At 37.2% G+C, this 17,547-nt stretch overlaps 1 protein-coding gene across 2 annotated transcripts in view; it reads right to left on the bottom strand.

Annotated features, from left to right (window-relative positions):
- Positions 1-1,251: 1,251 nt before the first annotated feature.
- sfswap (splicing factor SWAP) overlaps positions 1,252-17,547 on the bottom strand; it is a 56,197-nt gene continuing 39,901 nt past the window's right edge. For both annotated transcript variants that reach the window (XM_008423922.3, XM_008423923.3), the window contains exons 15-19: positions 15,697-16,049; positions 13,399-13,524; positions 12,873-13,010; positions 11,055-11,127; positions 1,252-2,015 (exon numbers count right to left, since the gene is read on the bottom strand). In XM_008423922.3, coding sequence (XP_008422144.2) covers positions 1,950-2,015; positions 11,055-11,127; positions 12,873-13,010; positions 13,399-13,524; positions 15,697-16,049 — 756 coding nt within the window. In that variant the 3' untranslated portion in view covers positions 1,252-1,949. The remainder of the gene's footprint in view (positions 2,016-11,054; positions 11,128-12,872; positions 13,011-13,398; positions 13,525-15,696; positions 16,050-17,547) is intronic.

Below are 17,547 nucleotides of genomic sequence, written 5' to 3'. Positions count from 1 at the left end.
CTTTGTACATCATAAATTAACTGTGATTAAATAACATCTTTTAGAAATCTTAGCCCAGTTTCACAAGCACACACCTCTCTTGCACAGCTGAAAGATGTCAATAAGTGTTTTCTTTTTTATCCTGGTGAAATAAAGGTTAAATAAAAAGCAAAAAGGAAACATCTAAGAAGTTTGAAAACGAGGGGGGGAGGGGGCATCCATCAGTCCAGAAAGGGTTAAAAAAAAATTCTAAGAATTTGAGACACCAGCGAACTAAAGTGAGAGCCATTATCCACAAATGGAGAAGACATGAAGCAGTGGTGGACCTTCACAGGACAGGCCGATCAGCCAAAATTACACCAAGAGCACATCAACAATATGACCGGGTGGTCACAATGACCTCAGTTAAGGTCAGCGTTCGAGCTTTAACAATAAGAAGCAGACAGAGAGAGAGAGAGAGAGCCACAGCTGATCTCACATCAGAACCGAAGAGTGCTTCGTATTGATTCACTTCTTTTTAAATCCAATATTAATTTTTGTTTGATAATCTGAAAGATTTTGGTGTGGAAAAAAAGTAAAAACAGATTAAATCTGTAGACTTGCAAACCCTTTTTTACTACATCAGTTAATTTTAATTTATGTGCAAAATAGAAATAGTGGACTTCTTGTGAATGCATTCCACTGGAGAAGGTAAGACCGTGACTGACAGCCACAAATTACTACATGTTGAATGACTTGGTTTACAAAGAAAAAAAAAAAACTACAGATCAGCACCCAAACATAAAAGTTAACGAACATTGTTCCATTTACTGATCTCCGGCAAGGTACTGAAATATTCCTTGTGTAATTATCCTAATTGAGGCTAGTAGCTCATAACAAAGTACCTAACAGGGAGATGTAGCAGATCACAAAACTAAATGGTGGAATTAGTCACAGATAATTGCACAATCTACCTTTTTTTTAAACAGTTTTCAATTGCATCTCTAATATCTTCCACAGAACAGTTTAAAATCTTAACAACTCAAATCTTTACAGTCTGTTTTAGAACAATGTCTTATATCAAAAGATTTAGAAAGTCAATTACAGGAATCTTTACATGTTACTTTCAAACTATGACTCCAGTTATTGCTTTGAATTTTAATTTAAAATCCAAGTCTCAAGACGCTTAAAAAAAAACTTATTTATAGTTTATTTAAATAACATTTTATTCCCCTATCTATTGTGTAAAGGTTTGACTCGTGGCATGTTTCAAAGATTAAACACCAGACATGATTCACAACTGAGACTTTATTGACTGTTCAGTTTACAAAGTTGCCCTGCGTCAAACTCATTACAGTACAAACCAGGAACAGAAATAGAAGGCCACACCGTACAGCTGAGGGAATGAATAAAAAATTAAAACCACTTCTCCGGTTAGAGGGTGGAATAATGAGAAGAGAGAGGGAAACGGAGAGAAAGAAAGAGAGAGAGAGAGAGAGAGGGGGGGGGAACAGCAGCATTGAAAAGCAGATATGTGAGAGAGAAATGAAATTATCAAACACAAACCTTCACAGAAGGAGATAATTACACTTGCCACAGCTCCACATAACGCTGCAGAAATGACTGACATCATTTTACGAGTTTATCATAAAACAGAATGCATAACACATGGATTACTTCCACAATTGATTCTCGCTGCACCAAAACATATCAACTGTGTCTTAATCTCCCGGCAAATGAGCCGCCGCCTCCAGTCAGGTGTGAAACTAGACACTTACGGCTCCAGCTTGCTTCATCCTTACGACGCTCTGCAAAGGACGCTCTGCGGCTAAACAGAGTCTGCAGATCAAACATAACTGAAATAATAAATCATAGATAAAGACGTCGCTGATAAACACCGACGAGAGCAAGATGAATCTCCAGGAAATTGGAGAATGGCGCTCTCTGACCGACGGAGGCTGCAGTGGGTACAGAATAAAGATCTGCCCTCTTTAGGAAGTGGGAGGCTGGAAGGTCTTGGACGTGGCAAGCATGGCTCGCACTTTGGCCATCAGATCCTGGAAAACAAAAAGCAAAAGGTGCGTTTTTTGTTTTGTTTTTTTAAATCGGCCACATTTAATTCATGATTCCAGAAGACATTCAAAGCTGCTAAATTATTTCAGACCATTTCCACAGTTTACAAGTTATTTTAAGAAGATGCCAGGAAAAAAACGCAGCATTTACAAAAGTTTTCTCCTGTTGAGTGAAGCATATATACGACTGCAGTAGAACTCCTTCCTCACCTTTTGATACGCACTGCTAGTCAGCAGGCTGAAAAGAAAGCTTAATTTGGCTTTGTGGCAATATTCTGTTACAAAAAGACACAGATGACTGTTCTTATGTTAACGCTGCTTTAAAACTACAGATGGCAAGCTAGAGGCGACATAGCTGTTTAATAACTTCTCTCACCACTATGCACCACTTTTTTAACGTTTCATGTATTCCTGGCCAAAGAAACAGATTTTGACCCTTTTTACTGAGCTGCCATATAGTCCTGATTATTAAGTCTGACTCCTTTGGTATGGTGACTAGTCCTGCGACATGTATTCAGGTGCAACTCCGAAGTTTTTTCCCCTGTTCAAGACGCATTTCTTGACCGATACGTCATACTGTCAGACATGAGCCAAGGATTAAACATTCCCATCCGCAGCCGTGAGGAAAACTAATGGTGGGCAGAAAGGAAGACCTCCAGAGCCGGAGGAACGAGTCGGGTGCCTAAAGAACGTGCTACCAAGGTAGGCAGAAGTTACACCTCCTCATCCTGGTAGTTGCCAAGGAGATGAATAAAAAACAACCTTCCAGGAGGGCGTTCTTGGTGTTTATGGTGTGATTTATTTCCTTGAGCGACTTGAGGTACAGAAAATACGGTGATAAAATAAGAACAAACCAAAAATACAACCCCCGACAGAGCGATAGCTGAACGGCCTTAGGTCAGAGACGAGGCAGTGTACCGAGGAGAACACCGCCCAGAGGTAAACAGAGCAGAGTTTGGCTTCCTGTTATGTTGTGAAGACATCCAGGAGTGTTCCAGCGGCAGTAATTCAAAATACCATGAGGGTTTACACAAAGACGGGGATCAAAGAAGATAATGCCAGAATACACGAGGTAGTGAGCAGGTATACATGGCATAACGTTGGAAGAACTCCTGAAATGTGCTGTAGAAGCCTGCGCCACACAGCCTGGTGTGTGGAGTTATTTGTTAAAATTTGGTTATGTGTGCTGGCGTGGTCATTTTTTAGGCAAGGGTCAGAACAACCAATTTCTGTAGAAGCTTTACCTGTGGGGACGTCGTAACAATTCTAACCGATTCATTTACGTTTGCTGACCTCTGTAAACAAACAGCATGGGGCCACAGTGCTGGCATTTACAGCATCCTAATGATCTCTGCTAATTATGAATACAAATCAAATAGAAATGAGCTGAGAATGAACACTGTCCTTCGTCATTTATCTGCTGAACAACAAGACTCACTGAAGAGACTGTACACAATTAGTGGCCAGCATAGCAGTTAGCAAAGTATAGCTTGGGGCACAGAACAGCTACAGCACCGGTTTTCCTCCAGGTCAGATCCCCCCGATCATCTCATCCAACTTAATGCTCCCAAGGATGAGAGAAAAACTGATTTATATCTAAAGGAATGTTCCAAGTATGTAATTGTGGATGTAATTAAAAATAAATATTATTTAGAAATACAGAAAAGTTCAAAATTATTTAAACCCATATCAGATAGAAGATTCCAATCACATTTCATTCAGCCAATAAAGCTTGTTTCTGATAACAGAATGTCTCAAAAGATAAAACGGGTAAAAAAAAGAAAAGAAAAAAAAAGTCTTTTTTAGGAAATTGACAGGGAACAAAAATCAAACTTTTTAATCAAAAAGTTTGATTAAAAAAACAATTGTAGTTTTATTTTGGTCTAAGGTAATAATATGGGAATCTAATACAGACCCCTACCTGGTGTGCACTAACATTTCCATGTGTGCTTTAGATTTACTATAGTGGATGCTCTCTAATGTTCTCTACAAGCCCAATTGATCTGCAATCAGAGCCTGAACCAGAGCAACACTCCAGACTGATATGTAAACTAATTACCATCACTTGAAATAACTGACAACAGGGATTACGCTGATGCTCTAACGCTTTTCTGTTGTCTTTGCACTGCATTACAGCTCCTCCATGAATAATTATTCTGTGTATAATTAATCAAATGACTCCCCGAGGCGTGAAAAGGGCTGGTAGTAACGCCACTCCCATAGGGAATCAACTAAGCAGCTTGCAGTGGCCTTAAGCTCACTGATTTGTTTTTGTTTCGACTTTGCTGGAAACTTGCATGAATAAACGCAGCCGTTAAATTGTGACGGAGGCGTTTCTCAGAAAAGAGCAAAGCAGGGGGTTCTGGCTAAATGCCATTGGCTTGGCTAAAAGCACATTATAAAAAAGAACCATGTTAGTCTTTTGTTGCTGCACAGTGGAGTCAATCTTGAATCTACCAGGAAAGGTTAAAACACCCACTAAGTTCTTATGAACATGTTTATACACCTCTGCTAGAATTGACTAAAAACAAAAAAACTTTTGACTTTTCGAGTAACTGGTGTGTTGAAATGGAAAAAATAAAATGTACATTTGTAGGAAAAGCTGCAGTTGTAAGCGGAAGAAATAATACAAAAAAAAAAAATCCAGTGCAGAAATCTGCTGAAAAGTTTAGTTTGAAGACCTAAGCTTTCCTTCCCCACTTCTGTTTCAGGTAGACTTTTTTTAAATTCTGCTGACTGGCGGCCAAATGCTTGCACTGCAGAAAAAGAAGTGTTAATTTGCATTGCGTCCCATGAGTGATTCATACACGCATGGACAAAACTCCACCCCTGAACTCTCCTGACAGACGAGACAAATTAACAGTTGTAATCACACGGGGGAAGGAGCTGTCGCATCAAATTATTCGAAAGGTCATTGTTTTTCTTGAAGGCCCTGTTGTGTGTGAGCAAACACTGACACCGGACACATGATCTCCCCCAAATCGAGCAAATAACTAAGTAACTCAGCTCTTCTGAACAGTTAATGTCCTGGGAAAATGATAAGGCAACAATAATTGATGTGATATGAAAATAATCTTACATGTAATAGCCTTCATGCTTCAATTAAAGGAAAGACTTTCATGGATTCCTACACTTCCTAATCTTGTGAAAACAATAAAACCAACAAAGGACTAATGCCTATTTTTTTTAAATGGCGAGTGTTATTTTTATTCCAGGCACATAGTGCTATTTAATAGGACAATCAAGTAACTAGGCTTCATTCAATTGTTCTAAAAATGGTATAAACATCAAATATGATGGAAAAGAAATTTCAATTTGTAATTTAACGCCTTGAAATTGGACCTCTGTCTCTCTCTAAAAAATAAATAAATAAATGTCTGCTCTTTCCAACACTGTGCCTTCAGGAAATAATCCCAACAGCGCTCCTTTAACAACCACGTTTTTACCAGTGTTGCACTGAGAAGTAGCTTGTATAAGTTAACAATATAACATGATATAAAGCTCAAAAGTCCATTTTACATGATGCTGTCCCTTTAAAAACCAGAGCTGTAACTGAAACATTTGCCTGTTGAATGAGCTCAACTGTTTATGAAATGTGCTAAACAGGCAAAAAATAACCCATAAACCCAAATCCTGTGTTGGTTATTTACATGTCTTACATTATTTTATTTTAAGTTCGGGTTTTTATATGTTGAAGTTTTGTAGTCTTGCACGTCATGCTTTAAAAGTCCTCATTAGTCTTTCTACAATCTAATTACTGTCATACATTCTTTAAGTACTGGTTAATTTATTAGGTTTACCAGTAAAATGGTTTTAGCACAAGTAGTATATCAGACGACAACATGGAGAACACAACTTGTTGAAGGTTAAACTAAACATGAGAATGTGAAATAAAGGTGATTTAAGTAACTGAAAATGGCATGGCTGTACAAGATGAGGGATAAGATTTGTTTTTTCATGAAAAGAAATGTTGACATGGATGATTATGAATCGCTTAACATCAACGTCTTTAATGTAAACAAATACATAGATTTTATTGTGTTAATTTATGACCTGATTGTGAGACGAGGCTGAACACATAAGCCTTTTGCACTGGGAAGGACTCGCTACCATCAAGGGTCAATGATAACCAGGTTGTCCCTCAACAAAATTTGTCTTTACAGTTGAACTTGTGCCTGCAACATTTAGAGCTGATCAAAGCATCTTTCTGTTCCACAGACAGAAAGGCTCAACACGATGAAGCAGAGATAAACCCGAAGTGACATAGCAAGGGTGGAATGTGTTGCTGCACATTGCAAAGTAAAACAAACAACAAAGAAATGCACTACAAGCGATAAACAGGGTGTTTACAGTAAGGATGTGACACGTTGGGGAAAGATCTGTAATATTAATGGATGGATCACAACTGGGGTGAGTAAAGCCATGTCTAATTAATCATTGGAGTTTGTTTTAATATAAAACGGACAATCGGTCACAGTCAAGACATTACTAACTCAGAGTGTATTTTGTACATTCACATCGATAAGTACTACATATATGAGTTAACTTCAGGGAGACACTTTAAATAAATTGCTGCAGCACAGTATGGCTAGAAAACAAACATAAGGCTGGTTTAAGATTTGCAGCATCACACTGCCTATCAAAAATCTGAATTTGTTTTAATCAGTCAAAACTAATCTGAATGATTTAAAAGCCACTGTTTGATCTACTAATTCTTTATTCCTTTTTGGAGAACACAAAGAACCTCTATGGGCTCTGGGTCTGTTGAAAAGTCTTTTAAGTGAATGAGATTCCCAGCTTTAGTGAATGTTCAATATTTTTAAAGAAATCTGTTCTGGGTCTTTTTCTTTCAGTTGTTCAAAACTGAAAAAAATTAAATAAAATTTGACCAGAAAATTCAATCATGTAAAAAGATGAATTAAAACAGTTTAACTCTGAAACCTGTATTTGTTACAGTTCAGTTATATTTTTGGCATTATGATCACATTAGACGGGGTGCTGCTGAAGAACCGCGGCGCTTACACTTACTTAGAGAAATCGGGGCTAAATTATTTCAGACTTATTACATCTCATTTAAAACAGATTGGTGAAAACAGAATATAGGCCTACTTGAACTGCTGTAGAGCAGAAGAAAAGGATATGCTGGACCTGGTATTAAAAAGCCTCACATTAAAAAGCTAAGTGGTTAGGGTTTTTGATTATGTATTAATCAGTATTAAAGGTATGCTAAAGGTACAGCAATAACCTAGCAAAAATATGAGGAAAAAAAAACGAGTGGAGGCCATTACACAGATAAGCTGAAACCTTCTCAAAACATCACAAATGGTATATACATAGTGAGAGGTTTAGTTTCAAAGCATGCTAGCAGCATGTTCATGAACAAGCTAATGTTGTTGGTGAGTAGAAATGAAGGCAGAGAAAGAGGTTGTGAGAGATAATGAGTACACACAAGAAATTAGGTTTCATCTTGAGTGGGGAAACAAAAAGAAAAATGTGTAGTTTTATCTGTTTTGTGTTTATTGCCTAAAATGTAGAGAGACAGACTGAAGCTCCTTCTCTCCCACCCGAGCAGCGGCGAACAGCAGTGCGAGTGCTGAATAGAGTTTAAGTAGCACCAGTGTTTACTGAATAACACTGTTGACCTTCATTACGTCAAGTGTCAAAGCGTCTAATTCTGGTCTACGCTGGAGCGTCTCTGTTGTTTTCCCAGGAACAAGTATCTCTTCATCACATTTTTATCTGCGGTACTCATTTAGTAAGTAAATGTTTACAGCAATAACCTGCAAACCTGGTCCTTAAGCCCAAATTATGAATGCAAATACATTAATATGCATATGATTGGCATGAATAAATCCTTTTTAAAAGCATCTCCACACAGACACACTATGAAACTATGTACATAAACACAAATTTCCAGATTTCGTTTTTGGTATTTAGGCCACGTTTGATGTCAGGCTGGGGAAAACAAGAATGAAAGAACCAGAATGTCAGACAGACGTCGCCTTAGATGTAATAAAAATGCCATTCATTTATTTCCTGGCTTTTACTTTAAGATTGCTCCATGTGTTTATAAGTCAACAAATGCTACAGTATCAAGAAGACTAAAACAAAACACTATTTTTAAAAGATATTAGCAAGAAATTAAAAACGGTTTCATTTTCCTGTCGCGTTCACTGGTGCATTGACAAATGTGTGTAATGTAGATCTAAACAGGGAGGAATGAAGGAGATTTTTGGCGTAACAAGTAGACATTTCATGCTTTTCAAGTCTGTGTTGCTTGTGTTTGGAGTAGAGCATGTCTATTGAACTCAAATGACAATATTTGACAATATTCAGCTGCATCACGACAGGTTCTATTACTCTTGCTGTGAAATTGTCATCTTGTCTTATTATTTTTCCATATTTAGGAATCAACCAACTGAATGCAAAAAAAAAAAAAAAAAATGAAAAAAAAAAGATTAGTCAAATTTGTCAGGGAAAGGAAAAAAATGCGATTCAAACTCAACATCCATTTATTTTATACCACCTCGTCATACAACGTTACATGACATAAATATGTCCTGTGATTTGCATCTCTCAGAATGTGATGTCTGTCTAGAGATAAATCTGGAGTAGCATACTGGCGGGTAGCCTGTCACTGTTTGAGTGAGGGAAGAAAATAAATGGGCAGGGCTTTTTTTTTGTTGCTGCTATTTCTGAGGTTATAAGCAGCACACACTTTAACAGCAGCGTTCAAAGATAGTTTGAGTTTGCCAAATAAGCATTCTCATATAAAATCTGTTTGTAGCTGGCAGGCAAGAAAGTAAAGACTTGGAGCAGTCCTAAGGGCATTTCCAAAATGGTTATGGGGGGGAACCACGAAGTGTGTGGGAGAATTTTTCACAAGTCTAAATAAAAGTCGCCGGATCCTCAGATTGAACTACAGCAGCTCATTTTTCCTCTTTTCAGTGTTGGCAAGAAAACACCGTAAGATCTTGTGATAGTTTAGAAAGAATTCATACTCAAATAGCTTTGAAACACCAGGTTTTGGTTTGATCGGTGGATCAAAGCCACACCTTTTTACCAAAGTAAAGTTTTAGGGATGGACTGCACAATATTAGAAAACTAGACACTGCAATATTATTTTTGAAAATTGAGATGACAATATCAGCTGTGATAAGGTAACATTTTGATCAAATCTTTCCTTTTGCATAATCTCAATGACCCTGTTATTCAACTTAAGCTTCAGCAACTTTGATTCTAAAATTTATATCAGATTAGCATAAAAGACAATGGAGGATAATTCGACTACATATTATTGAGTGTGTTTAAATGAATCAAACACGGAATATAAACACGGACCAAACATTTGTCTCCAAGCAGTGCTTTGCACTGGAATGACACTTTAGCAATTCCCTAGTTCAAGGTCTTATCACTCACATTTTAACGAAACAATTCCAAGTCCTTTCACACTTGGACAGACAGACAGTGACGTTGTCTTCTACGGGAAGTTTTACACTACTTTAGAATTAATCATTGCCTACCGCTGTGTTTTTAACCCTGGTCTTCAAGGGACACCGCCCTCCATGAGGTTTCTCAGTTAATCTGGTTTAATCAGTGGTAATAATGTCATATGTTCATAAGAGCATAAAATGCCTGTATGCAGACTAAAACCATAACATAATGGGACAATATAACCTATTTAGGGAAACTGAATAAATCAGATTTCATCATCACGTCTAATTGTTTGCAATAATTTATCAACAGACCTCATACAGGAATAAATGAATACGCTATAGATACACGTGTTCTTTAAGATTTCCTAATGGACACAGATGGAAATGAGTTGGGAGAAAATAGTACCATGAGTGTGGAAAATACAGAGGAGATTTAAGCAAAGTCATTTTAAGAAAGAAGGACAAAAATAGAATGTAAACAATGTGTTTGACTGGGGTTTGTGTCCAAGATGGGATGTGTTTACATAATGATTCTCTGCAGTTTCACAGCTGTTATTTAGACATTTTTATCTTAATGAACATGGCTCCATTAAAACGTTTTTTGGGATTTTTGCATATAAAATTTTAGCTAGGACACAGGTTTATACGTGTATACAACAATGTCTTGAATTGGAAAACAAATTTATGGAAACAAATAAAAAATTTGCAACTTAGCAAAGGTGTTTCACAACCCTTGAAAATGATTGCATCTTGGCTAAACACTCACAGGTTCTCAATAAAACAGTTCAACAAACTACCGCAGTCAAAACAGACTAAAGTTCTTATGTTTCAGCCCCTCGATCTGCACACAATGATCCTCTAAATAGTTGAAAACTCAAAAGCATGTGAGTAACTAGACTCTTGGCCCTGGCTTTTCCATGAAAAGCATTTCAACCTTCAGACATGAGAAAAAATATTTCTATGAAAAGAGTCCTGACTTCAAGGAAAGACAAACCACTACTCTGCATAGTTTTATCAGCTTCCTTATAGCAGAATGATAACCTTGTTTCAAAACGCAAACTCTTCACAGACAAAATAGACGGTATTTTGTTAAAACACTCATGAATGGCAAACACCAGTATAACCAGAAGATAAACTGCTGTAACTGTTTCTACATGCTGCTGCAAACGTAAAAAAGCATAACACTGTGCAAAGCGTATTGAATGCTCCTTGTATCCTTTTTTTTTTTTACATTCTGATTTTTTATTTTTATTTTTAACCAAAAATGACCTTAACCTTCCAAAGAGATCACTCACATGCAAGTGAGCACACCCAGCCACTCTGTAAGACGAATCCAAAGATAACACCATAATGTCTTCCAGAATTATTCTGTAGGTTCTGAAGGACATGTTGATGTAACAACAACAAAAAAAAGAATAGCACTCCCCAAAACAAAAGCTATAAAAACTGAATGTTAAAGTGCACAGCACTTAGCATTTCTTTCCTTTTTTTTATATGACAGAAACAAAGAACTCTACTCAGTGCACTTATTAGGTAGGCCGTAAAGTTCAGCATGGGATACGTCTGAGATAAAAGCAAAGAACAATACCTGAGTTATTTTGGACTGCACAGAGGACACTATGGATGAAGACACTGCTTTGTCTTTCTCCTGAGAACAACCCCTGAATAGAACAGAGAGGAGAAATAAAAAGAGAAAAAAAAAATCAATTGTGTTACCAGAAGCGAACATGCAATATTCATGATATTTTCTGAAATGCTTAACTTGGACAAGCATCAACCATTGTACTAGTGGGGAAAAAAAGCGCAAAAGAACAGGAAAGGAGAAGACGACGGCATTTGACCTGTAAAAATACAAATATCCATCCAGAGGTCAAACTACCCGGCTAAAAACAGCCGAAAGTAAAATCGGGCAAACAGTGCCAAAACTGCAGGCTTTAACTTTACCATCATGGTTCTGTTCAAAGCTTTTTTTTTTCTCTACAGCCCAAACACTTCATAATTTAGCATGGTATTTTTAAAATAGGGTAACGACGTGCACATCAAGCTGATTGAACACAGCAGGTGAAACTGCAGAACAGACAGCGACTGACGCTGTGGGCTTTTTGAATTGGGTCCAAACTGACAAAAGTCAGTTCCATCTATTCAGTCATTTGGTGAGTTGTCTGCAAAGACAAAGTAAAAATTTGATGACCAAATAAAAAAATTATGAAACAGGTAAAAGGTCCAATATTATCTTCCATTCATATGAAACTGAAAACTATTTTTTTTAATGGCAGACCAATCCTTTTTTTTTTAAAAAAAGGGTAAAGATAGCATTATTTTTGGTTAAAATAAACATCATGAGACAACAGAAATACACTTATTACTTTAGTTTTAATAGATCAACATAGAAGAAAACACCTTTTAAAAACAACTGTAGAAGCCTTTTTTGCAAGTTTCAATGAACAGCTTGCATAAGCATAAAAAGAGCCTTTATGTTATTGAAATAAATAAAAAAACAAGAAAAGCTCTGCAGAGGCAGGTCAGTGACTAGGTTGGGAATGCCTCTGGCCTGGGGTCCCATGCATTAACAACCGTTCGTTTGTGCTGGCAGCAGTTTACAGAGTGCAATCAGTTATTCAGTAGGCGTTAATCATGTCAGGGCCTGGTGCAGTGCAGTTGTTCATACTTGAGATTCTCTCTCCCATGTCTGCCACTGTGATATATACAGACCCTTGGTCCGACAGAAAGCAGCAGTCAACTCTTAGATCCTTTATACTTAAGGTTTTGTCGATGCCTCCTCCTTCAAATAGCTTTTTTTTTTTTTTTTCCAGTTTTGTTCAGTCCCAGTCCAAGGATGTTACTCTCATGTTACAACCCTAACAGTTTGGATGGTGCAATGGAAAACATCCTCAATAATACACTGGCTTCTGCTCTTCAATTGAACCTCCTCATGTGGCTGGTCGGAACTGCTGATTGGCAGTCTCAAGGGCACACAAGTATGGACAAATTGCTCTACCACCTCGGAATATATTTTTCAGTGCACCGTTCTGCTGCTCTGGTTTCTTCTCTTTTATGGGAGATAGTGTTTTCTAGGGTTTTTGCTCATCTTATATCCAAACTTCTCCTTTATTAGTGGTCATGGTGTGGGTTGAGGTTTAAATTATATGGATTAAAACACTCACATCTTCAAAGCAAACTTCCAAGAAACACTTTGTTACCAAGTCTTAGCAAAACATTCTCTGCTACTATGTTTTGGTCTACGACATTAAATATTAATAAAATACATTGAAGTTTGGGGTGGTAGCATGGAAAAACATGAAAAATTTAAAGGCATATAAATCATTTTGTGAGGCACTGCTGTGGCACATATGGGGCAAATCCTATAAAAGTTCAGGTGGATTACTAAAAGTTGGGAAATAACAACCTTGAGTGGCTGAGGCTGGACGCAGGGCTCACAGACTCCGACAAAACTCTGGGTGAGGAATACGGAGAGACAGAGGATCCTGCTGTTTGCACCTGCCCTGACAAAGACAACAAGTTTCTTTTTTGTTCTGAAGGGGACCTGGAAGAAATCGGCAGAAAGACAACATTAACCTAACAGTTTGTACCGGAATGCGTGACCGTGTTTATCGCAGCTTCGAATAATGGAAATTTTGAGATGAAGAGCAAAACACTGGTAAGCCACCCTCAAAGACATGACTTTCTCAAAGCGTAGATCATAGTATGACAAACAAATTACACCATTGCTCAAGGAAACGATGCATCCTGTTACTTTAAGATGAATATAAAAGCTAAAATGGGGGAAAAGAAGAGGAGAATTCACATCAGACATGGCAGCATCAATGACCTTGTCTACTTTGACAGTTGAAATGAGAAATACTCGAGAAATCTCCAGCGCAGTGACTCTTGCTCTCTCAGAACAAAATGGCAGCAACTGGAGTTAAAGCTACCTGGATCTTGAATGTGCCCTGGGCAAGCTGGACCGGCTGCTGGGATGATAACGATCTCTCTCCTCACGTCTCTTTTCAGGCGAGGGGGGCCTCCTGTCCCTCCTCCCAGGGGAACGCGAACGGGATCTGGCAATAAGAACGGACAATGAAAACATAAGATGGGCCGGAGTCAAAACGTAAAGAGAGAGGGAGAATATATATATATATATATATATATATATATATATATATATATATATATATATATATATATATATATATATAAGATGGGAGCTGATCAGTTTAAAACAAATAAAAAGAAGGTATAAAAACAGTAGCATTTTAAAAAGCAAGCAAAACACTGGAGACTTAAGGTACCAAGCTGTATTTTAAAATGTTTTGCACCCCACAGTTTACATTAAGAATGAGAATTAATTTCTAATAAAAATAATTTTATTACTTTAATAAAAGTCAGTTCAGATGGATTCTTGACATGTAGATGTTACATAATATAAAACATGCTGGGGGACAAAAAAGTAAATATTAATCTAAGAGATTAGTTACCCTCTTCCGTTTCTTTGCACAAAGGGTGGAGCTAATTTCATTCTGTCTGGCTAGCATGCACAGCTGTGTGATTTGTGCAAATATCCTTTACAAATATAAATCGGTAAAGGAAGCAAAAAAAAAAAAGAAATTGAGGTCCAATTTTAACAGCAGAGCCAAAACCAAACATCCAGAACATGATGCAAATGAGCAGACTACTGAGAACAGGGTCTTGTATTAAGACATGACTTCAAATCCTGTCTGGGTCAGATCTTTATCAGCCAGCAAAAAGGAATTATGTATGGAGAAAAGAATAATTAAAAACGGTGAAAGACATTCCAAACTAAATGTGGGGGTTAAAATTCTTTTTTTGTCTGCTTTGTCATTTTTTTTCTCCCATTTTAATTAAATTTTTAATAAAAAGCCTTACATTTCTGTGCAGAGTCTAAAGCTATTATATTGGGCGGGGTGGGGGCTGGGGAGTAAGTAGTTATAAAATAGAGAAATACACAAATTAATATTTATTTTGCAATCGAGTCTCATTTATAAAAGTGTGCAGGATCAATGCTACAAGAGAACATTCGGAATAAAAAAAAAATGCAACCATCCTTTTGGCAGTGTGGAGTTGCCTTATATTCTATTATTTAAATATCCATAGAAATGCATCTTCTGAATGTATTTTAATTGTGATGTGTGATAAAATTCAAGCCTGGTAATTGCTAATCTTGACATGGAAATGGAGCTACTAATGTCTTATTTCCTCTTGGTTCTTTCACACAAGGAGAGAGGCGGTATGTGGCCCTCAACATATATTTTTAGCATGTAAACCAAAGCATATTGTACGTTGAAAGGATGGACAAAAATATTAATGTGGGACGCTTTGGTACACTTCCTTACCCTAAAATGAAAACAGTGGGACAACATATGCAGCTCAGAAGAGTGAGTGGTGAATAAGAGCTGTGTGAAAGGTAAAGGAAGCGTGTGGCAGATATTATTAATGCACTATTAATCCTAAAAAAAAAAAAAAAAATCTACTGCCCCTCAATGCTATTTAATGGTTATTAAAAAGTGCTCCATCAAAACCATTGATAATTCCATTAATCAACATAGTTAACCAGACTGAGGTGAAAAGATTCCATCCTTCACACTTACTATCAGGGCATGATAAACCAGATGTCTCTGCATCCATCCAGCTGTTACACTGTGACACGTAATACACTGCACAATTTAGTGTCAGCAGCTACAGTCTAACAATTTGCTTTTGGCTTCAGGGGGCAGCGAACATGAAGAGGAGCTGGCGATGATGTAATGCAGGGAGAAAAATTTGTTTTGGCTTCGGTCTCTCGGTAAAATCATGCTTGTGGAGAAGATTTCCCATCAGAAACACAAATGTTACTGTTTAAGACATGAATTAAATATGGGCTTGTGTAAGATTTCCACAACTTCAGTAGATTTGGACAACAATTGAAGGAATAAAAAACAAAGCTATGCATTGTAAGTACAAACAGTTAGCACTACTGAATGGTTTTCTTGCCTGAACCTAATGATGAATACATTTTGAAGGTCAAGTTTGATTACAGAGACTTTATCAAATTCCAGTGTTGCAGTATCATTTTTTTTGTTGTTTTTTTTTTAGAAATCAGTTTATTAATCTTTCAGAGGGCATCTTTCCATTTCTTTCCCATTTTTATGCTATTAGTTAACAACGATCTCAAAACAACGATATTTATCAATTATCACAATAATTCCTGGGCCAATTTATCTGTGGGTTCTTACCTGTGACCTCTTTTATAGGCACTAGGAAGAGCGTGTCTGGTCTTTGACCTCGATCTTGATCTCCTCCTGTGCTTTTTCTTCTTTTTGTCCTTATCCCTCCCTTTGTCTCGATCCCTGTCTCTCGCTCTGTCTCTATCGCGATCTCTTTCTCGATCTCTGTCCCGATCTCTCTCCCGGTGTCTCTCTGGGCCTTTGGATGTGGCGTATGATGACGACGATGATGATGAGCCGGTTGGGAGCTCCCTGGAGCGGTTTGCTCCTTGGGACGATTTTTGATCCTGAGGATAGGCGGGTGGCACGTTGTACAAGTGAGGGGATCCAGAACCGGACAGAGCAGAGTAGGCTTCCTGCAGCTAAAGAGAAAGAGAAGAAACGACACCATTTTAGTACAAGCGGCTTTTTTTCCCAATTAAACAATCTGAAGATAAAGAGGAAAGATTGGACAAATGCTTGATCAGATTAGACATTCCGTCCCCTATATTGACGTTAGCGACAATGAATTCCCAAAACTGTATGTCAGTGAAAAATCAATACAGAGGCCCGTCTCCTTCAGAAAACGAAAGGCTGTGTGTTGATTAAGGATTTATTTATTCAATACTTCCATGTGTAGCCTTGTCAACATTACATATTAATGCAATGCATGCTGATCGCAGAACTTTGAATTGGTGAAACAACAACACATTGCATTTATTTGATCTTGGGGAGGCAGCTTCAGCGCGGGAAAATAAGGACCTACTTTTTGCCGAGAGCGTAGTATTGTCATTGAGGTGGTTTTAATAAATAATCACATCCCTTACAATTTATAATAAAATAAAATAATTTTTGTGAATTTTTTTTTAACCCAAATAATCTAGATGTGCAGTGAAGCAGATTATTATTATTATTATTATTAAGTGGGTATCATTATAACATAACATATCGATTGAAAGAGACATGGGTTCATCAATGCTGGATCAGAGACACGTACGATTTTGGGGAGTTATTATTCAAAAGGGGGAAACATTACTCAGTTGTTGAAAAGAGTGTGGGTGACATCACAGCCCCTCTGAGAATATCCACAGTTACAACTGTCAGTTGCAAATTGCAAGTAATTACCCCGATGTGAGCCTGCCTGCACATTGTAGATTCATCTGCTGCTGGATTAAGGTTGGGGGAAAAAATGAAACTGTTTTTAGTTCATCTATGAAATAAACATGTCACTGTCAGCATCAGAGTGCTTCAGAGGCTATACGATTTTAATGCGTGTGTATTCCTCCAGGGGGAATGTTGACAAAAGCATCAAGATGGAATTTTACACAATAATGGATCAAATTATAAGACTGGGAGTTGTTCTTATAATAATTATGAACAGTGAGTTTTACAGCGTCCTCCACATTCCCTGGCCATCCTGGTGAAGATGCATTAAAAAGCCTCATAATTTTTTTTTATTTTGAAGAATAATGTCACGCAGGAAATTTTATTTAAAAACAAATCAGTATAATTTATAATCATAATTTAATACATTTGAAGTGCATGATTTTCAAAAATGGGTTCCCTATATAGTAAAAGATCAATAAACAATTTAGAAAATATTACTCATTTAGTCCAATAATTTTCAACATACATGAGGTATATTAATACTAGTACAAAGTATGCTGAGGTGTAGCAAAATATATTTATTTCACATTACATCAGACTTGGGAGTATAAATTTTTGTAATTATTTTGATCATATGAATGTATATTAAATACAAAAATGTGATAACATTTTTCCCTTTCTCAAGTAAAGTGAAAATGATAGTAAGCAAAAAACCTCCACATGCATCATCTAATGGATTAACAACTTAATCATACCAACTTCATATAGGGGAGC

This window comes from Poecilia reticulata, chromosome 12 (assembly GCF_904066995.2).
Source record: "Poecilia reticulata chromosome 12, P_reticulata-male-v2, whole genome shotgun sequence".
Lineage (NCBI taxonomy): Eukaryota > Metazoa > Chordata > Actinopteri > Cyprinodontiformes > Poeciliidae > Poecilia > Poecilia reticulata.
The sequence above is the reverse complement of the archived record's forward strand: the minus strand, read 5'-3'. Positions and strand labels throughout refer to the sequence as shown.